At 41.6% G+C, this 22,972-nt stretch overlaps 1 protein-coding gene across 3 annotated transcripts in view; it reads left to right on the forward strand.

The window, feature by feature from the left end:
• Nucleotides 1–7,107: 7,107 nt before the first annotated feature.
• ADAMTS12 (ADAM metallopeptidase with thrombospondin type 1 motif 12) overlaps nucleotides 7,108–22,972 on the forward strand; it is a 181,906-nt gene continuing 166,041 nt past the window's right edge. For all 3 annotated transcript variants that reach the window (XM_082074433.1, XM_082074435.1, XM_082074434.1), the window contains exons 1-2: nucleotides 7,108–7,367; nucleotides 12,977–13,338. In XM_082074433.1, coding sequence (XP_081930559.1) covers nucleotides 7,241–7,367; nucleotides 12,977–13,338 — 489 coding nt within the window. In that variant the 5' untranslated portion in view covers nucleotides 7,108–7,240. The remainder of the gene's footprint in view (nucleotides 7,368–12,976; nucleotides 13,339–22,972) is intronic.

Raw genomic sequence — 22,972 nt, forward strand, 5'->3', positions numbered from 1 at the left:
AGGTGGCATTCTCAATAGTGGGGCACTAAGTGGCACCCCCTGGGCTGCTGAATGGCAACACTTTCTCAGACTTTCTCATGCAAAGTAAACCATCCTTGCCATGAAACCAAACAACTCCATCAGCCCCATCATTGTTGCTCCGCTGACTGTAAAACAGTACAGGCAGGAGAGAAAGACAGGGATTCTTTAGCATTAGTAGTGCAACAACCATATAAACAAGCAAAGCAAAAATGTCGAGTTTTAGTCAGAGCTGCACCACTGCAGAGGTTCTGCAAATGGTTCCAGAGGCAAAGTGACCCCCAGTCCTCAGCGGCTCTGGCTGCATTGGCACTAGTGTGAGCACTTATCCAAAATGAAGGTTGAAACAAGCAACTTCTTGTTCAATTTTCCCCATCTACTTGGTCCTTCCACTATTAGTTCACAAGGGAAACATCATCTGTAATTGAGCCACGCAGAGGCTGTGACACATTCACTCGGTAAATCATTAGTAGGATGGACAACGAAGTATATTTTCTCCAGACTGAATTCTGCCCCATTCTGATCACATTGCTATCTCCACGTCCAATTTTAAATATTTCATTGGAAAAAAACTGCAGAAACCATGTCTTGCATGAAATTAATCTACCATTTGAATATTTCCCTGCTCGTATATCTTGTTGATATACTGTGGAAGCTGAAAGGTAGTAAAGATTCAGAAAGGGGAGGGGGAGGGAAATAATGTCTGAAGATATATTGCTTTTTTTGTTGGCCACCCAGAGAAATCACCATCGTGTGAACTGAAGTATCTCTTGGGAACACTGGTCATTGATTTTGAGCTCAGAGCTGCAAATGGGAAACACTTATCCAGGTTTTTGGCTCATTTTCTGACCACTGGACAAATTTATTTTCAATGTTGGGTGGTTTGTCTTTTTCTTCAGTCATTCTTTACCTCAGAGAGGAAGATTTACAGGCAGGTAAGGGAACTTGCTAAACCTAGATGAATAATAAAAGAAATATTAGCTGAATAATTTATATGTCGCACCACCAGAACATTTCCATAGCTGGAAAAATGTTTTAAAAGTCATTGCTATTTTGAAAAGTATTGCAAAATTAATCTGATAAGTTACCTAAGGACTATTATTCTGGAAAATACTGTCTTCTGTTTGTTCATGATTTATTCCACCAATGCTGCCCAAGGCTTGTTGCTAATATGTGACTTTCTGGAGTCTTTATCAACGTGCCAGTGTAATTGGACTCAAGCTTTTTGAAAACAGTAATAAATTTGATGGGCACAGCCTTTTGGTAAGTATTCTGGTGATAATAGGGAAAAAATGGCTGATTTGTTAACTTTGAAAATCTCAAACAGATCTTGCAGGGTTTTTTAAGAGGCTTTTTGGGTTTACATAGTACTATGCTAAAACAATCCATAGGGCCTCTAGTTTGTCTTCAGATAGCATCAATCTGAAACTTAAAAAGCTTGCACCAGATCAGACCACCAACAGAAATGGCACATTGATTTAGAATATATTGTATCAGAGATAAAAGTGTCACTGTAAGTAGTTCTCAAATAGCATTCAAAAATATTTCACATAATATGCCAAATAAACATTTGCTGAAAATCATAATTTTTCTACAACTTACCCTGAAGTATCCCTATCATTTTTCACTTCCTTTACAGATCTCATACACAAATGAGGGATGTATTATGATTACAGCAGTGACTAAGCCAGCTCCATGCTGTTCTGAAATGTTTTGGCATGGGAAATGTGGTTCTGTTTTTAATATGAAAGCCATTTTTGCAGCTTAAAGCAGATTTTTGAAATATTTAATGTATCACTGTTTTAAATACAGAAACATGGCACTATTTCTTGCAGCATTGTTGTAGCAGCAAAGGATTTTTTTATCTTTCTCTATTCAACATACTGAAGCAATGAGTAGCAATACTAAAGCTCATGAACACATTTCACTGAAAAGAATTATTAATATGTGTTACTCAGATCAGCTTTATATTATTCTTAAATGTTGCATTCTTGTCACAGAATTCTGTTTTACGAATACTTATTTTTATGGCATTTTTTCTCACTAAAGCAGATTTTTGGAGCAGGAGAAGGAAAGAGAAATCGGGAAAAAATGGACATCACATATTTGTTTATTTTCTCATTTCTAATTTCTGGAACCCATATGGTCTTCCCTTGGCTTTTTGTGAGCATAAGTGTTATGAGGAGCGGCTGAGGAAACTGGGGCTGTTCAGCCTGGAGAAAAGGAGGCTGAGGAGAGACCTTATCACTGTCTACAACTACCTGAAAGGAGGTTGTAGCATGGAGGGTGTTGGTCTCTTCTCCCAAGTAACAAGTGATAGGACAGGAGGAAACGGCCTCAAGTTGCACCAAGGCAGGTTTAGATTGGATATTAGGAAACATTTCTTCACGGAAAGGGTTGTCAGGCACTGGAACAGGCTGCCCAGGGAAGCGGTGGAGTCACCATCCCTGAAGGTGTTTAAAAAGCATTTAGACAAGGTTCTTAGCAACATGGCTTAGTGGTGGACGTGGCAGTATTAGGTTAATGGCTGGACCTGGTAATCTTAACAATCTTTTCCAACGTAAATGATTCTATAATTCTACAACTCTACTTTCTCCATCCTGCGAGTGAATGTTTGGTGTGACTCTGTGTGTGTCCACCATGGTAAGATTTTCATGGCAATTATTTTCTTAAAAGTGCAGAAAGAAATGTACACAGGTTTTCACTACAAAATCTCAGTTAGACAACACAGTCATCATACCCAGAGGAAAATGTAATTGGTATGCTTAATGGACCACTGACATGTTCTCCAGAAACTAATATATGAATACAGATAAAAATTTTAACTTAAAAATTACTCTAATTCTGTTCATGTCCTCTCCTCATTTGCTTTTGAGGTAGATCACTGATCACATGCTTTCCTGGCACTAATTTTCACAAAAAATTAATCTCAAAGTTGCTCCAGAAACATGCTTTAAAACAGTTAATACTGACACTAAGACCAAATGAGTTTTTAAATTCACATAGCCCAAGCAAGAAATTACCATTTTGTGACTTAGCTCACCAATTACAAATAACAACCCATGCTTGAAAACTGATCAGGAATCCGGGCATCCCAAAAAACCTCATGTAATAGAATCACTGACTACTTTGGAGTTTACTTCTTCCTGTTACCTGAATCTTCCTACAGACACACCATAAGTTGAATGTCAGCAAATACTTTTTTTTGCATGAGTAACTTAAGAAATTCCAAAAATCTTTAAAGGCTATAATTTAAATGGAAGTTGAGAGATTTACAGTGTCTCTGATTCAGTTACCAACAGTTAGCTGTACTAAGAGGCTGCATCTGTAGATAAGAAAGAGGGGATAAGTCAAAAATAAAAGTACTCACAAACATCCATCTAAATCTGTGTCAAGAAAAAATATCGATGAATGCACAATAACTACCCAGCAAACTCCACAGAGTCATTTGGATTCAGAGTAATTCTCTTTCAGTTCCTCTCTCTGCTAATACTCAGTACCTTTAACACGGCCCACCATACCATGTGTGATCCATCTTCTCAACATTTCTAGTCCGAGCAAACTGTTAATCTGCCTGTATAGTTAATAGATAGTCAGGTCCAGACAGTGCCTCACCTTGTACGTGACAGAATGGGATGCATTATCCTCCAGAAGTATCTTCTCTCCCCACCGACCAGACGAGCAGACAAGGAAGTGTGTATTATATGCCTTTTAGGATTTTACAGTTCGGGTCGGAGAATCTCATTTCCAGTGAGGCGAAATTTCCTGACTGTCTTAAGTTTGGCTTCATTTTGTAGCAACCTGTCAACGTCAAATCACGTAACTTATGTTGCTGTTCCTCACTGCTCATAATCTCTGCTTTTCTGTCTCTCTGTACACGCTTATGCAAGCATATACATTCCTATACACACAGTTCTTTTACTTCTGGCCTTAAGGTCTACTTCCATTTAAAAAGAACACAGGTATTGACTGTGCTTGGACTGTGCATTGGTTTGACTGTGTCTCTTGATCACAAATCTTGTTTTCTTCTGACCTCCTTTCAATAACTGTGCCAGCTTTTCTGTGTTAAGCTGCAGTTACTGAACTGCAATACTTTTGATGTCACAACTGATGTGGTATTGTATTAATTTTATTTTTATAACTGAGGTTATGGTATATTAAAACAACACCCTTACGTTCATAAAAATCTCCAAGGTGATGTCTCTCATGTTATGTCTCTCAGAACAGGAAACCATTAATTAACTCCTTAAAATTGGATTTTTACAATTATTAATGAGTGACCAAATAGTTTAAAATATAGGTATCTTATTTTAATAGTGCACAAATGCTCTTCTGAATCAAGTCTGTACTGGGAAGACACAATGCCATAAATCCTGTTCACTTAAATAGCTGGCCTAAGTATGTCCTCGCAGCAGGAAAGTCCTTTCTGTTTGTGCCATTGCGTCACATTTTAACTGTGTGTGACTGTGTCAGCTACAGCCACAGCATCCCTTTGGCAGGAAACCTACTGTCCCCCGGGGTATTCTCTGACACTACACACAGTGAATAATTTCTTCTCTGTATGTGCACGCTGGCCCAAAGCCCAGGGAATTATAGATGTTTTGGATCAGATTCCCACAGTTCCCTTTCTCCATTCTGCATGACTTTTGCATCTACAATTTTTGGTCATTAAAAAAAAAAAAAATCAAATAAAACAAAACCACCCATATTCCCACCCATATTCCCACAAATTCTTCTTGAGTTACTAAGGCTTTTATTTTTTTCATCATTTCCTGATTTTTTCTTTCACTCCTGTGATGCTGTCTGGAGAAGAGATAACAGGGAAGAAAACGAGGAGGAACAACAGGTTGAGAGAGTTAGTCCAGAATGAGGAACTCTGTAGCCTCAGGAAAGGGCAGAACAAAAAACAACTCATGCTTGGAGAGAATTACAGCCAACAGGCATTAACTTTTCCTGCTGAGGAAGAAACCAAGATAGGATCCTGCATGAAATACTAGTTGCCTCACATCAGACACAGTGAACACCTCTCTAAAAAGATGACTGGAAATTGAAGCAAATAGTTGTATGCCTCTCATAGAAGGGCTGTTTTTCTGATTGCCTTCCGTAAGTTTGTTAAAACAGTACTTTGTAAACATACACCCATGCCTTGAACTTCCACCCCTTTTTTTTCAATGCTCCTAGCCTGTTCTGCTCATTCTACAGTCCTTTACCGTTTTATTCCTTTAGGTACTTCCTTATTCTTAAATTATTTTAAAATATTCACAGCAAATTGTGTAGCTTGTTGTATGCAACAATAGTCAAGTGTTTTTAAAATGTTAAGTGTTATAGACATTATACCAATTTCAGCTCACACCTTTAAATTGACGTCATGGGATTACTGGCAAGAAGATAAGCAGGCTACAATATCCAATACCATCAAACAGTCTAGTGCCCACTATGTGGCTACACTATTCTAAGAATCCTAACGGCAAGCACACCAGGAAACTTGTCCCTGTAACAAGCGAGGTAACGTTATTCATATGTAGAATATACAGACAGCTACATTAAAATACTTTGCAATGAACAAATCTTCTCTTGGCAAGTGTTGTTGGATGTAAAACATTACATAAATCATCTTTTGCATAGTGTCATCCTGTTAGCTAGAAGAGGGCACATTATGACTCATAAGTCAAATATCACTCTTTTATAAACATGTTCTGTTTCCAGAGTTATCAAGTCTCAAGCCTGTGAGAAGCCACGTTTCCATCTGATTTAGAAATCCTTGGAGTTTTAACTCTTTCTTGCATTTTCATTCTCTGGAGTTCGAGGTTCCGTTCTCACAGTTAAGGCAGCTGAACTGCGACAGCCGTTCACTTTCAGGAAAGTCTGAGTCAGTTTTAAGCAGAAGGCTACCAAGGCAGATGAGTTCAGCCCAAGTGTGAAGGACAGGACGGCACCCAAGCAGCGCCCTGGGCACCCACCTTGGTATCTGGGGAGCAGCGTCTGTGCGGTAACCTCAGGATCCCTCGACTGAGGGGATCCGTGATATGGAGTCATAGAATCATTTCAGTTGGAAGAGACCATCAGGATCATCAAGTCCAACTATAACCCAGCTCTAGCACTAAACCTTGTCCCTAAGAACCTCATCTAAATGCTTTTTAAACACCTTCAGGGATGGTGACTCAACCACTTCCCTGGGCAGCCTGTTCCAGTGCCTGACAACCCTTTCCAGGAAGAAATTTTTCCTAACATCCGATCTAAACCTCCCCTGGTGCAACTTGAGGCCATTTCCTCTTGTCCTGTCACTTGCTACTTGGGGGAAGAGACCTACACCCTCCATGCTACAACCTCCTTTCAGGTAGTTGTAGACAGTGACAGGTAGACAGGTCTCCCCTCAGCCTCCTTTTCTCCAGGCTGAACAGCCCCAGTTCCCTCAGCTGCTCCTCATCAGACTTGTGCTCCAGAGCCCTCACCAGCTGCATTGCCCTTCTCTGAACTCTCTCCAGCACCTCAATAGTCCATGGCATACACATAAAAAAGAAGGTGCCAAGGCTGTTAGAAAGTTTCCCTACACAGGGAGGACATTCAGAAGGGGTCCCAACGTGCCAGCCCGCTGGAACAGCCCCGGCGCCCGGGGAGACCAGCTGGAGGGCCGGGCTGTGGCTGCGCGGGAGCCAGAGGCCCCGGCTGGGCCCTGGGGTCCTTGGGCTCCGCGCGCTTCGGGAGGGTCGAGGCCGTCGCGGCGCGAAGAGGCAGAAAACGCGTTGAATCCCCGCGTGCTTCGAGCGCTCCTGCCACAAGCCGGGCAGGGGCAGCCTCTGCCAGGGCGGCTGCGGGATCTTTCCTCGGCCCCGCCGCGGGTGTCCCCTGAGAAGAGGCTGCCTCGTCCGGGCTGGCCCCCCCGAGGGCTGTCGGGGCTCACGCCCCACCTTTGCCGCGATGTAGGGCGGAGTGGGGGGACGGCAGCCCCCGCTGGCGGCCTCTCCTCCCCTCCCCGCTGGCCCGGCCCGGTTCGCTCCGGCGTGTTAACCCCGGCGGCTCCGCGGCGGAGCGGCTCCCTCCCCACAGCCCTCCTTCCTCCGCCGGTAGAAACCAGACACCGGGGCGGCCCCGCGCAGCGCTTGTGGGGAGCGGCGCCTGGGTCCGAGAGGCCGCTCCGCCGCTGCCCCGCCGCCCGGCCATGCCGCGGCCCGGCTAGGGCTCGGCGGTCGCGGCGCCCCGCTCGGAGCTCCCCGCCCGCACCATGCCATGTGCCCTGCGGAGCCGGGCGGCGCACGTCTCCTTCTGGCTGTTCGTCCTTCACGCCCAAGCGCCCTGTCTGGGCAGGACCCCGCCGGCCGGAGACTCCCTCTTCCCTGACGGAAGGCAAGGTGGGTAGCGGGGGCGGGCTGGGGTGCGGGGAGTTCCCCAGGCACGGCGGGAGGGAAAGCGGGTTCCCGCCGCCTCTCCGCCGAGCGGCCTCGCCGCGGGTGTGCTTCCAGCCGCTCGGGTCGCGGCGGGGCCACGGGGGGCGGTGAGCCCCGCTGTGTCGGCCCCGCCGTCCCCCGCCTGCTGCTGGCGCCGCCCGAGCGCCCCCGGGCACCGGCGGCTCCGGGGCATTTGAAGTTTGGAAGTGGGAGCGCACGGCTCCGGCTGTGTCTTGCAGCCGTGTTCTGGGAGTCGTTGAGTTGCATTGTGTAGGTGAAGGTCTTGCTAAATGTCGCTTTTTTTCTCATCTTCCTCGTTAAGAGACATCTTTCTAAATACCGGAATCGCTTGTACTACTAAACTGAAAAAAAACCCAAAAACAAACAAACAAAACAACCCACCAAACTTACTATTCTGGTTATTCATTTTTTCTTTTTTTAAACAAATTATTACTTCTGCACAAAAGGATTAGTGTTACCAGGATGTAAGCCCCACTGCGAGTTGCTTATATTCAGTGAGGGATTAAATTAAGAGAGAGGCTTCATATGTGAGAGGAGTCTCTTGAGGCTTCTCCCTCAGGTGGATTCATTTTAGTCCACCAGTGGTACCAGCTGCACACCTCCCTCGGGGAGTGTAACTCAGGAATTTTATTCTGCTGCCTGTTATAAGGAAAATCAGAGAAGCAGCTCCCAAGAGAGAAAAAGTATAATTAGCTGGAAGACTTTGCCTGATGGAAGAGGACCCCAAAGTGCAGGAGGAAATTTTTCTTCCTAAAAACCTTCCTGATGTGATCAGCAGCTGTGGTGCTGCTAGTGGGAGAGCTTGAACACAGGAGAAAATCTTCTGTGTCCCTTAGAGATGGTGGAAAGGAAAAGTGGTGAAGTAAGATGCCTGATAAATGAACAATTATCCTGAAGTTACTTCCTGTTGGATTCATTGGAAGTGAATGCAAACAATTATTGCATTTTTGTGACTCTACATGGGACAGAAAAGGGATGGCTGTGCTAGCACATAGTAACTGCTTAATTGTTAGGCATTTGGAAATTAATATAGAATTAACGTAACTTTCTATGCATGAAAAACCTAGGCTTTTCTAGGTTATTTGCAAATAACTCTTTGTAAAGGAACCGTTCAAAATTTGGCTATTTTTTTTTTGCAAAGGAAGATTGAATGAAGTGTGAAGGACTAAAATTTATGTCTTGCATAGCTGAAGTGACTTTTAAGTGTTGCACTACCTCCACATCTGTGATGAGTGTGGAGAATGGCACAGTTAAGGGTGCCCTTGCTGAATGTTGAAGACCTGCTCTCTGCCATGGGGCTTCAGAGCTTGGAGTGTTTCCAGGGTAAACAGCCTTTCTGTGGCCTCCTGCAGAGATGAGCGATGCTATTTCCTATCCCAAGCAATCATTTGAAAAGAAGACAGAGAGTCTTGAGGGGCAGATGTAGATGAACTACAAAGATGGAGGTGAAAGAATGGCAAATGATTATGTGTCACATCTTAAAGGAATTTTGTTAGCAAATATGTTATCTGTCTAAAAGAAATAGTGCATTTCCTGTCATTAGTGACAGACCATGTATGTTTTTCTCTTTATCCTAGTTTATTCATTTTGTGTACAGCCATTCTTAATATAGACCATGTGTGGTGAGTTTGAATCCACAGAGTAGCAGAACAGACAGCAATGGTTTTGAGTATTATCAGATGTTTTAAATGATGTAGAATTAGAAGGGTCTTCAGGGAAGGTTTCTCCAGCAACTTGAAACAATTCTTAGATGCTTCAAATAAGCATGAAGGACCTGAACCTTGCTCATGCCCTGTGCAAACACTGTGCTTGCAAGGCAAAGCACTGACCTGAACATGTCCTGCTCAGCCTGATGTTTCTGTCTTGCTGGCCACACCAATGCAAGCCCATGTGCTCAGGCTGTGGTTGTGGAAATGCAGAGTGTTCTATGGAGCTACACAAGCCATGCAGGGAAGTATTCCCTTTCCTGGCCTGTAAATCCCTGAGCAGTGCTGCTCAACTGAGAGAGCTTCCCTGGAGGTGTCTAAGGAGATGGAGGCCAACTCCAAGGCTTGTCAGTGGCACGGGGGTAGATTACCTCGATTTAATCTTTGATGGCACGAAGTTTTATGGGAACCTGTGGTGTTTTAATATGAATCTAGACAAATCAGAGAACTGGGCAATCACCAACTGCATGGAGTTCAACATGGACATGTACCGGATTTTGCATCTGGGACATGGCAATCCTGGCTGTACATACAAACTGGGGAAAGAGAGGCTGCAAAGCAACTCTGTGGAGAAGGATCTGGGGGTTCTGGTCAGTGTCAAGTTGACCATGAGCCAACAGTGTGTTGTGGCAGCCAAGAGGGCAATCGTGTCCTGGGTGCATCCAGCACAGCATTGCCAGACAGGCAGGGAGGTGATTGTCCTGCTCTGCTCTACACTGGTGCGGCCTCACCTGGAGCACTGTGTGCAGGTCTGGGTACCATAGGATAAAAAGATATAAAGCTGCTGGAGAGTGTCCAGAAGAGGGCTATGAAGTTGGTGAAGGATTTGGAGAGGAAGCCGTATGAGGAGCGGCTAAAGTAACTTGATTTGCTCAGCCTGGAGGAGAGTAAGAGGAGACCTCATCACAATCTACAGCTTCCTCACAAGGGGAGGAGGAGGGGAAGGTGCTGATCTCTTCTCTTTTGTGACCAATGACAGATCCCGAGGGAATGTCAGGAAGATGTGCCAGGGGAGGTTTAGGTTGGACATTGGGAAAAGGTTCTTTCCCCAGAGGGTGGTGGAGCACTGGAACAGGCTCCCCAGGGAGGTGTCACAGCCCCAAGCCTGACAGTGTTCAAGAAGAGACTGGACAACGTCCTCAGACACATGGTGTGAACTGTGGGCTTGTCATGTGCAGGGACAGGAGTTGAATTCAATGATCCTTGTGGGTACCTTCCAAGTCAAGGACATTTATCATTCTATGAAATAATTATTACTTTAGGAAAATTGAGACAGTCGGTGTTGAAGAATACAGCTCTTATTCTTCTGCATTGTGGGCTGCATGTCTTAAGTTATTCTGTTTGTTGCCTCTGCCTTCTAGTTTAGTATTGCTCTTTCCTAGAAGGACAGAAAACCATCACCAAAATCGTATGCCCTGTCTTTGTTTTACACTCTCACCCACCTAGACAGGTCAAGTGGTGTGTTAGGCTTAATATTAGGTTCAGTAAGTTGTTCTGTTATTGATAGCCTTTGCTAACCTCTACCCAACAGTCTAGACAAAACTGATAGTGATCTTTAGTCTTGTCTTGTTAAACTTTGTTGTGTTGTAATCTTATTCCCTGTGGTCTTTTTGAAATGTTTTAATAATTCATTTCTGCAGTTATATTAAATTATTAGGGTAGCATAATTCCCCTCTCTAGTGACTAGCATTCAGAAATGAGTATTTAAGGAGTGAATGGAAGAAATTAGACTTCTCTGCTTTGATAATCCTGGTGCCACCAGATGCTTAGGCATGATTTTCCATTTTATTGATGATGATGTCTAATTTGCCTTAACCTTTACACACTAATTACTGTAGTGATGAAGTAAAAACTTCCTTGAATAGTTTGAAGTCCACAACTGCAAGTCTTTGGTCTTGCATGAAGCTTGACAGTTAAGCCACAACAGATTAAGCTCAAGACATCAAGTAGAGATGAATAGCACAGTGACAGCAAATGAGTAACTTTCCCTTCAGGCATTTAATTTGATTATTTCATGAGTTGTGCTGAAAACTGTAGAAATGTAGGCCTGGTCTTGTGGCATTCTCTGTTAGCCTGTCTTTGCTAGCACAATATCGGATGTGGGACTTCCCTAAAATCTTATGGCTTACCGGCAGAAGGTGAATTATATTTTTTTTGGTGTTTCTTCTCTCTTCTCCCTACCTGTTTTTTGCTTCACTCTGGAGTGTGAGGAAGGACTGACCTTGGTTTGGCTTCAGCTGCCAAATTGTCAGGCAGTTGCCACCTTCTGTGCTATCAATGGGCTGTGTAAACTGTAGACATGAAGATGTGGACTGAGTTTTCCATGTCTCAGTTCCTGCTGGGCTTTTGTGGACAAGAGCAGGAGATGCCTCTCAGAATTTGCGGTAGGTGTTAGTCTCCATGGTGTTAAGGCTTGCGACTGTGGAGATCTAAGAGCCCACTGCTGTGGCTTTTCCTGCAGAGGCACAAAGTCATTGCAGGCTGGTAGGAAGGCTTGCCTATGATGAAATCTGTTGTGTATGAGAATAAGCTTGTTTCTGAAGTAAATATGCTACTGAGAGAAGGCCAGATTTCTCACAAAGTTTTGCATGTGATGAAAAGGGGGGGTTTTTGTGTGTTCTTTTTTTGGGTTTTTTTGAATGGTACGTGTTTCAGTGCACATGTTTCAAGGGTCCATGGCCTCAGGAAACACAAGCAGCCACGTCTCATGCTGCAGCTGATAAGTTCCTTGCCAAAGGGGATGAATCCAGACAGCAATCTGTCTGGGCATGATTTATCTGGTGTGGCTTTGAAGGTGCAGGCAGTGGATGCCTACAAGGATTGTCTTACTAGTCGTAAGGAGGAGGAGTAAATTTGAACTACCTAGGGCAGGCTAATTGCTTTATTAACCAGCTTAATTAATGAATGGGGTGGAATCACTTCACATATAAGTGACTGGGCCTTGGGGAATGAAGAAGAGCCCTGGGGAAACAGAAACTGTAATGACATGTATCCTCACAATTTCTTTTTGATGAAATTAATTCAGTATGTGATTTCTTGGGCTGAAGTTAAGTGTGCCAATGGAAGATCTGTCCCTTGGGGTATGAGTTCTTAGGGACTGTGTTTTACATGGATTTACGTTATTTGCCTAGGGCTTTCGAGTTATTACACTAATTAAAAAAAAAAAAAAAATTGAGAACAGCTGTTGTTTGTTCTGCATCATAGCAGGAGAGAAGAATGCCAGTAACACTTTCTTCCCCTGAAAAGTGATAAGGTGTCCAATCTTACCCTTGTTGGAACCCCTTATATAAGAGGGCACAGTTACTTCATTCTCCTTCAAACCTTTCTTTAAAATTCCCTCCTCTGCTGCAACATCTGCTAAAGCTGAGGCTCCTAAGGTGCTACTGCTACAGTCTGTCAAAGCAATTAGTGGTGTTTTCTTCATCCAGGTGTATTTATAAGGCTCCATCTCTTTTTTTCAGGTGGTCAGTTTTCTGGATGTGTGAGGATCATCTTGATCAGAGTATCATGTGCTGGGGACACAAGACAGGAGGGTTCCCAGCTCTTGTGGGACTGGAAAGGGGTGTGTGTGACAGTCAATCCTTTATATGAATGGTGACAAAATATTTTAAAAGCAGAATGTTTAGCTTCTAAATTAAGTGTTACAATGGGAGATTAGAAAGCCCAAATGAGGATTGTATTGCGTGATAACCTGTGCATTGCCCGCCTTTGATTTGGTAGGCTATTGTGGTAAATTGCTGTCACTTTTGAGTTTCCCTTTAAATCATGCAAGATCTGAACAGGCCAGCACTCACCGGAGTTTTGCTTTTTTTTTTTTTTTCTCTCTTCTTTTCACCTTCCTCTCAGAGCAATTTATCAAGACATTGCAAGAATACCACGTGGTCAATCCAGCAAGAGTAGATGCAAGCGGGAATTTTCTTTCTCTTAATTTACACCATCACATCTCAAACACAAGGAAGAAGAGAGATCTCAGCAAAAAGGAAAATGTCATATATTACAAAATTAACTACAAGGAGAAGGATCTGTTTTTTAACTTGACTGTCCACATGGGATTTCTTTCCCGTAACTATGTAGTAGAACGGAGGCGTGGCAACTACACTAGCGCGAAGATTGCAACTGGCTTGGGAGTTCCTTGCCACTTCATTGGCACGGTGTTGCATCCAGATTCTGGGAGTGGGACAGCAGCGATCAGCACTTGCAATGGCCTGGTAAGTGATGTGACCTTTGCTGGGGTTCTGGGCTAATTTTGGTGTCATTAGAACTGAGCTGTAGCTTTTATATAGGAATATGTTTGGTAAGAAACTGGATCAGCCAATCTGATACCTTACTGACTTAATGCTCTGAAATAATCAGTTCAGTGCTATGGATGTTATGTGGATTTTTGGAAGAGAGAATCAAAGTCAAAAGTTGATGCCGAGTCCACTTGGGGTTTATTTTTTGCTAGATTTTTTTTTTCCTGGTGGTATGGACTGAACATCTATATCATTCATATGAATTGATGCTATGCAAATATCCAGTCACTGCTTTGCTCCTGTTAATAGTTGGAGTGCCTTTGCTATGCAGCTGGATGTGGGCTTCTGTTTTAGTTGCCTCTAAAAACAATGTAGCTCAGGTGCACTGAAACTGCTTTGCAAATCAAACCGATGGTAGGTTGGAAAAATTGGGAAATTTGCTTCAGAACTGCACTGCAACTTCAGATATGCATTTCCCTGCCTGCCTGTAAATGTTGAAATGTGCTCCCTGCTGTTGAGAAGCATGAAGCTTTCAGAAGCTTTGGAAAATCATTATGTTACGGAAGTATCCTGACAATGTACAAGAAGTAACAACAAGGCACCTCTGATGTGTAAGGTTCCAAAGTTTCTCATTTCATCTAGGAGTGCGCTCAGCACATTGCCTAGAGAAACAGACCATGGCTTCAGGTCAGAAGCTTCCATCTTAGGAGCCTGAAGATCAGGGATTTTCGAAGGAATTATTTCAGTGGGGACCAGCTTATCAAAACTTCCAAGAAACATGTTACAGTCGTGCAGGGTCAGTAAGGAAAAGGAGTTGTGATGATACAAGTAGTTCATTTTATTGGTTTGTCTTGCGCTTTACCAGAATGTTCGTTTTCACTAGGATGAGAACTTGAAAATGAGGTTCTGAGTCTTCATTATGCCTTCTGAAGTATTTAGTCTGCAACAAAGATTAAAAAAAAAAGGTACTCAAATTGCATTTTAAATTCAGCTTGGTAATAACCTTCAAAGTCATCCTTTCATATGGCTTACAAACTTTTTGAGTTTTACTTTAATTTGGAGGTTTGTGAAGCAATGTTTGCTAGAATACAGGCTTGGGATTCTTTTTGATGAAACACTTGTATCAGAAAAATACTATTGTGGTTTGGTTCCCTGCCCCCCACCAAACCAAAACTTTGAAAATAAAAAATCATAATTAATTCGGGTTGAAAGTGACTCTGGGCAAAACCAAGGTGGCTTTGCCCAGGAGTCACCGCTTTGAAGAGTTTGCAGTGAGAGTTGAGTCTGAACCTCTTAATTCCTCTGAGTGCCAGAAGCTGGGGAAAGGTGTCTTAGATTGCCTAAAAGTTTTCTAACAGGTGCAGTGTAATACGAAAACATTTATTAACATATAGTTTTGCCATCATTTAGAAGTGCAGTCTGGTTTTCAGGATAAAAATTTAACATTTCTGAAACCATTTGTGGTGGTCTTGTGCTTCCTGATTAAATTATTTCCATCCTGAAGAACCCCATTTTTTTGCTCTTCAGCACTATGTCTATTTCTGCCTTTTTTTATTTTTTTTTTTTTTAATTCCTGGAATGTTTTGTTTCTCCACTGAAAAAGATTTTTCTGTTTATTCTCATGAGGGAGGGAAGGAGAACTGAGAATAGGTAAACACCATGGAATTAGAACAATTATTTGAGATACTAAAAATCTGTCTGATGAGGAGGAATCATAAGCTGGTTTGCTGTGGGAGATTAATTCTAAACTACTTGACAAAAAGAGTTCTGTGAAATAATGCATTGCACAGGGCGAGGTAAAAAGGATCCTTGGGGCTGAGATGGAAAGAATCACAAATCAGTGCACTTCAAAGTGCCAAGTTCCCAGAATATGCTTTGGCAGTGGTGGCTGCTGGGTGGGTCCTTACCTGGGACATCCTGGGTCAGGACCGCATGCTGAGTGTGTGCTTTGGCAAACTGGTCCCAGTAAAACTTTGCTGCTCGGCCCAGCTCTGTGAGCTTGCAGAGCGCTGATGTGCTCAAACCTCATAACTCAAGAGCCAGTAAGAACTGGTATCTCGGCCTTCCGATAAGAAGAGCGGGAATATTGGTGATGTTCCTTTCCTGATGCTGTTTTGGCTTGATAGCTCAGGTACGTTATAAAAAGATTAACATGCTGTGCTTCTTTTTTTATTTTGTCTTTGTTGAGATGATCGTCAATAAGCTACATGAGGCACCAGTTTACCATGGTAATGAGTGACTGGAAAATGTGTGATCCATAAACTGAATGAATACCCTGGGTTTATGTACTCAGTCCTTGTAGAGTCCTAGGAAGTGAATTATTCCCTGATAGTCCATCCTCTTCATTAGGATCAAGGCCTTCTTTTATTCATCAGTAACACAGACATTGTTTATAGTATTTTTAGATGACAGAGCATCATTAAAGGTTTGTTTCCTTGACGCTTGTTTACAGAGTAGAGCTGTCAATTGACAGTTTCTTCTGGTAGTACTTTTATCTTCAAAGGCTTTACAAGCATTAGCATGGAAATGGCTGAAGAATGGAAGAACATCAGCGTATGGATATTGAGAATGATCTGTACACATGTACCTGGTAGGTTTCTGGCCATACTGGGACTTGTGTAGTATCTCCAGCTGGTCAGAGGATTGACCTCTGTCCTGATGGGCATCAGAGTTTACAAGAAGTGTTGCCACTGTCCGCTGCCCAGGCAACAGCAGTGCAGTACAAAGTCATGAAGCACTGTTTTTTTATTTACTCCCCTTCCTGAAATCTAGCTACTGCAGAACGCTGTTTCGTAGCAGTGACAGACGTACATGCCAAACCTGGTGGCTGCTGGCGGTCTGTAGAAAACTGAGTCAAGTTTGCAGCCTGTGCCCAGGATTTCTGAAAGGTCTCCCCCACCTCCGTTCTTCCCCCTGTGCCCAGCCACAGTCAGGGCACACCTCTGTGGATGTTTAATTGGTGGCTGTATAACTGTTTCTCTTTACATGGCAGCTGGTGGGAGATGCTCCAAGCAGGTCCTGTCCATGCAGACCTGTGTTTGTCATGATACATGTGGCAAGTTTTTCACCAAAAAGCAGAATGGTGACTGAATTCTTCTGAAATGTAACTGTTCTTATTGCAGGACATCACCATTGTGTAAAGCATAAGAGTGAGCTCTGGTACTTATGCTAAGGAGCTTTTCTAGTTAGCATGAGATGACTTTTCCCTATTGACCCACCTGTTATCATCTTGTGATCTGTCTCAGGTTGAACAGTTCTGTGCAGGTTCTGCAACAACACTGCAGTGGTGGTGTGCCCTGTGAAAATGGTCTAATACTGCTCTTCAGATCTTCGTTTCCTATTGATATGGGAAGCCTGTATCAGGATGGGGCTACGCAGTGTTTTCTGCAGATGAGGTTTAGGGATAAAGGAATCTTTGCTTTAAAACAGCTTTATAATATTTTGGTCTAAAGTAATAGAAGAATAAAATCCGTTGCTAAGCTTACAATAGGGATATTTATCTGCTTCTGTATCTCCTAATGTATGAGGGTGGTTATTACTGATTTTTTTTGTTAGTCTGTTGCTAAAGGTAGCTAACAGAGCTCTTCAAAGCAACTGTTCTACACATTTGACTTTTATAGCCCAGAAAAATGACCACATCTATTCCCCCTGCAATGAACAAAATTGCTTCCCTTCAAATGTAAGTAGTTTTCGATTACAGTAAGTAGACAAGTATGTAACAGGGCAGAAATACACTTAAGGAAGGGGGAGATGTAACCTTTTATTCAGTTGCACTGGTGATCAACTCAGTTCTTTAATGATGCCTGACATGGAATTGCACAGCCCTAGAACATATTTGGGGTGGCTGTTGAAATGAAGTGTATTCTTGTTGTGCTACTTCAAGTAAATTCCTTCTGGGAGACAAGTGCACAAGTTCTTCTCCTCAGGTCTCTTCCCCTTCACTCATCTCTCCTTGCTTAATTGAACAGAGTCACTTATTTCTTCATTTGCCATTTCCTTGCCTTATATAACAGTTGTGTCTCTTGATTTAGAAGTCAGTGACATCTCCATAGCAGCCTCTTTTGGTTTGTACAGATAGTGATAATTTGCTGGAACCAAAATGTAGGAATAAGGTGTCTGGAGAATGCCAGGCACGAAAGCAAAGTGCCAGCCTCTTCTTTGGGGATGAAAATTGCTCCATGGCTGGAGATAACGGAGCTTCCAAAATTTCAGTATTGTGATTTGACTTCTTCTGGCACATGTAAAGAGGGAAAGACTTGCTAAGTGACTATGTGTATCTACAGTATGTCTCTTCTCTTAGACAGTAGTGTGGGAAATACTGTTAAGGAGAAACAATTACAGTAAAAGTTAAGTACAGTGTTCCCTGTGCATCTGTTCTATGCCAGGCTTAGTTTCCTGGTTTTCTCCATATAGTAATAAATGTGTGGATATTCTCCATACTTGACTAGTGTTGTGGTTGTGTTGTGTGGTGGTGTTTTGTTTTGTTTTCAAGATGATCCAAAAATAGTAGGGTCTGTGCTGCTGTCTTTGTTTTTTTTTCTTGTGGTGTGTTCCCCCCCTGCCCCAGTTCATCATTCAAACTTTGACTAGTATTTGCTGCAGTGCTTTAACATCCATCCCTTTGTGTTTGAACTTCAACTATCCATCTGCCAGCTCCCTTCCCCCAGTCTTTTGTCTGCAAAAATACTCTAATTGACAGGTCAAAGGAATCTCATCAGTGATCTCAATACATGAGAATCCGGCTGTGTCTGTGGCTCCTGGTGTTGGCCTTGTCACCTTTAACCAATATGAAGTTGTTAGCCCAGAAACTGGGTATGGCTGGAGTTTTGATTATGTTGTTACGTTTCAGCGGAACAGTCATTGATGGGGTAGGTTAAAATTAGGATTAGTCAGTATGAGCTGATTTGAATGGAGTACCTTGTGTTAGAATGTCTTTCTCCTTTAACATAACTATTTTTTGAGAACTTTATATATATAATTTCAAGAAATGTTATTCTTTGTTTAAATCTGTACCTACTTATTTGATAATTACCTGGTAATATTATTAGTATACAGAGCTGTCAATTGTATTTCCAATTTCCATGAGTCTTTTTAATGAATCTTGTATGTATATATGTGGTATATGTGATAGCGGATTTTTTTGGTTGGTTGTTTTTTTTTTTGTTGTTGTTTTGTTTTTTGTTTGTGGGATTGTGACTCTAGTCTAAACTTTCAGAATCCAGAAGTATACATACCATCTATTTTGTCTTGATTCTTAATAATGTGAGGTTTGTAATATGGTCTGTTCTTTGTTGCTTTTAGTATCTTTGGAAGTTTTTGGCCAAATTGAGCCCAATGTGAAAGATAAATGGGTAAATGGAGGTATCAAAGCCATTAAGTGTTTATGAATTTTGCAGGTTAAGGTGGCAACTTGTGATCAGTGAAATGATGGATGAACACATGCAGTAAGTTGTTACTGAGCAGGGTGCTGTGCTACTCCTGGCCCAGGTGATGGTGAGGAGAGCTGGAGGATTCAGGAGAGGGATTGGAGAAAATCTGAGGGAAAAGTGCACATGTGAGAAGCAAATCAGTGGCAAAACAAGGTTTTATTAGTTCTGCTGTTCATAGAACTTTTTTTTCTTTAATTCATTTCATGATGCTGAAAAGAAGGGTCTGGCTTGGAAGTAAACAGAATTGTTTGTGCTGGTTGCCATATTAATAATGTGCTGTACCTGCTGCCCATCACAGCACATGCTTTGTATGTAATCATTAATGATGAGCAGAAGAGAGGAAGAACTGAAGCTTTCGTATATACCCAGTCAGTGATGCATATAATGTGGCATCAATAGGGACAGATCTTGCCAATTGCATGCCTTATTTTCTAGCTGTTCAAAAAAAAGAAAATTATCAAGAAAAGCCTGCCTGGCTCCTGTTCTGAGTAGACAAACATTGGCAGGATGTTAAGTGATGAACAGCAATGGATGATGTAAACAGCAGAGCCAAATAGTCTGTCCCTACTGCTTGTGCTTAGAGGACAGAGGGCTAGTGGTGCTTTTACAGCAGGCATGTGAGCTTGGCTCTGGCACCAGCTGGAAGCCAGCATGCCTGAAGATCAGGTCCGGCCTCTTCACCTCTCTTCATCTGTCAGAGAGGAGCAGCTGCGATCCTTCAGCATCGGCACATGGTTGTATATACACATATATTAGACACATACACATGCAAATCTATTTGCATCTATTGAGCTCTGTCATTGCAAAACAGTTTCGCTCAGCTAAAACTCTTGTTTAAGATCCACGCTGTGTGTTGAGAAGTCTTCTGTGCTGTTGTACGTATTGTGTATTATGAAGCCATGGCAAAATGTGTTTGATTTTTCCAGCAACTGGTGCTTAACAGTAGACTTTCTCAGACCATTTGTAAATTGCAACAGAATTTAAGTATTTAGTAATTTAGACTGGAATATTTATGTGTTTTATATACATGCTGGCTCAAGCGCATGCTCTGGAGAAAGGTTCATCTGAAATTGCAAACTTCAAAAACAAATAATTAAATAGGTAGTAATTAAAAAGCTGGTTGTTTTGGATAAGCAGTGCCTGTATTTAAACACATCTATTGTGCATTCCAATTCCAATGGCAAACAGCAAGTCCCTGATAAACTGCTTAGACTTGTTGCTGCTTGGAAATCCTAAGAGTTGAGTTGTAACACACAATAAAGGCTCATGTAGACACTGGTTTTGGTTTGAAGTTTTCTATTATTGAAATTCCACTCTTCTTTCTTTTTTTTTTTTTTCCATTTTTAAATGCATATATTTAAACCAAAGATGATTCTTAAAGCTCAATCCAAATATTAATATTTGTTTATCTAGACGCAATGTTAACTCTATTTCCTTATCTAGAACACTCATGGACTAAATCTGGTAAAAATCGTAAGAATGGAGACTGTGGATAGGGTGAATTTCTGTTTTATCTACCATCCTCTGTCCAACAGTGACTAAGTAAATATCGAGGGAGGAGTAAGAGCATGGCAGTAAGACACCTCCCCTTTGTTTATTCTTGCTACTGCTTTCAACTCAGATCAAATTTCTTGGTATGTTTCCTTTGTTCAGAATCTATAGATGGATTGGTTTTTCACATACTTTCTTGATCTCTCCTGTTTCACTTGGTGCTTTACTGTGAATTATAATGCTTAAGAATGGATTTAGATATATCTTAGATGTATCTTTTGTTTTTCACTAGCTTTTTATTGGCTTCATTTTATGCTTCCTGAAGCTACTGTCTTGGAGGAGACAAAGAATAGTCAAATGCTCAGCACAGTGTTTGAGATTGTTTACTCAATGGCATAGTGTATTTTTCATTATTTTTTTGTTTCTTGGTAATTCTGAATGCTTGATGCAGCCTTTTTGGACAGCTGTTGAGATGGATTTGTTATATAGGTCTGAATTTTTTTCTGTTAAAATGGCAGCTCAGGTTCCAATTTTGTACAGTAGCAAGTAGATCAGAGCCCATCATCTTAATCAAAAAAGGTTGGGATTATTTTTCAGCTTTCTTTTCCCCTTCAACATGCCATGCTTTATGAATTTTAATTGAATGACAATGAATTACATCTTACTCCTTCTTGTTCAGCTGCTCAGGCTCAGGAGAGCTTTCTGGAGTTCATTGGTCATCCTTTGCCCCTAATCTCCTGAGTAGCTTCTTCTAGCTGTGTTTTATTCTGTATAGCAGACTCTCAACCAATTTATAATCCAAAAAGTAAACACAAGGAAAGTTGCCATGAAGAAAAAACTATTTAAGTTCTTTTGCAATGTTGTTAATATGGCCATAGCTCTGCCAATCAATGGAACTTAAATAGTTCAACAAATGTGTTTCTTAATTTTTGATATCTGTTGTTTTTACCTTCATTTTCTTTCTCTCAATTTTTTTCCAAGTTTGAGTTTATTAAATCAAGATCTAGTCACGTCCATTGTCCTCATGATTAGATCAGATCAAGCAAATAGTGGATTAGGTACTGGAAAAAGCATGCTTGTTTTTGGCAGAAAACAATTGCTAGGTAATTTATTTTCCTTTTGCAGAAATTCCTCTATGAGGAATTAACACACTTCTGTGTTAGCAAGAGAAATAGAAATAATTTGTATTATTACAAATCTCCTTGGTGGATACTTACATAGCTGGAATGACGTTGTAGGTAGTGTTTCACCCCTACTGAAGTCCATTACACTTCAGTCGATTACACTTCACTTCATATGTACCACTTGAGAATAATGTCTCTGCCAAAAAGTGTTCTCTGAATAATTACTGTTAGTCACTTCAGATCAACTACATTTAATTTGGAGAGTTTTTTTGACTGAACAAAACATTTTTTTCCACCTTCCTTTTCCTGACATGCCCACATAGCATGATTTCAACTGCAAATTTATTTGGATCCAAAACTAAATTTTGGTTTAGGATTTTGCCTCTCAATATGTAATTTTGGATGACATCCTTAAAGAAAAGCTAGCAAACAGTTATGTTTTGGAATTATGGAAATTATTGGAAAAAAATGCTTTCTGTTCATTACATTGTTTTAGTTGATCTCAATCTACATTTTTTTTAAAGGGGGTGTGAATTGGCAGAAAAAATTCTCAGCTTTATATTCCTGAATGCTAGGTAGTTTAACAACAAATCCCAAACAATTACTGCTACCTCATGCATTTTGCTTGTTATTTTGGGGGGTGGGCATGGAGGCAGCTGAACTAGTAGAATGTTCTTTTGAGCTGTGTTTCCATCTGTGTTGAATGACAGACATGATATTGTAGTGCACCGCTGCAAATATATTTCCAGTGTCTTTGATGCTTTGAATATTGCAGAATTATTGTTTGTAATTTGCACAATTGTGGCAATCTATTAATTGCAAATCATTTTTGCTTTCTACAGTGGATCAAATTTGTATTAGCAAGATTGGCAGAGGAATATTATTATCTGTGAATTTTTATAGTCAGAAACACCATCTTAAACTGAAAACAAACAAGCCTGGGACTTAATTTCCTAAATTTATGTATTATTTTTTTCCTTGGGTCCTTTAAATGAAAGAAAATTGTGTCTGCAGTTCTCCAGAACTATTACTCCCTAGTTTTAATAAGCCAGAGTTTGTCAGTCTTTCTAGGTCAAGTATACCATGGTTTACCCCAGACAATCTCGTAACCGGTTTTGAAAGGCATCATTTTTATTCTGCAGTCATTAGTGCCAGGGACTTGGAGGGGCTGTGTCTTGACATGTAAATAATAATTGCTTATGGGGAAGTTGCAGACTTAAGTGCATTTAGGTTAAAATTAATGTTGTTGCTGTTGACTCTATGATATTTTCAGTACTGTGGCTGCTCTGACCCCTCACAACTTTGCCCACTTGCAAGCAGTTAAGTGAAGAAAGAGCTTGAATAAGAAAGATTACTTGGTGAATATAAGCTGTGACTGTCCTTCACTGCTCCTTTGCATATCATTTCATGGCATGAAGCACTTCCTCCTCAGGGCATGAATATGAATATGCTACTGGGTTGTAAGTTTTTAAATTTGTATGAAGACCAGAGGGTTGAGCAAGCATCTGTAGAGATCACACAACTGGTTCTCGCAGTGCATTGATGTATGAGAGGGCTGCATGAAGC

This window comes from Streptopelia decaocto (assembly GCF_964273445.1).
Source record: "Streptopelia decaocto genome assembly, chromosome: Z".
NCBI lineage: Eukaryota > Metazoa > Chordata > Aves > Columbiformes > Columbidae > Streptopelia > Streptopelia decaocto.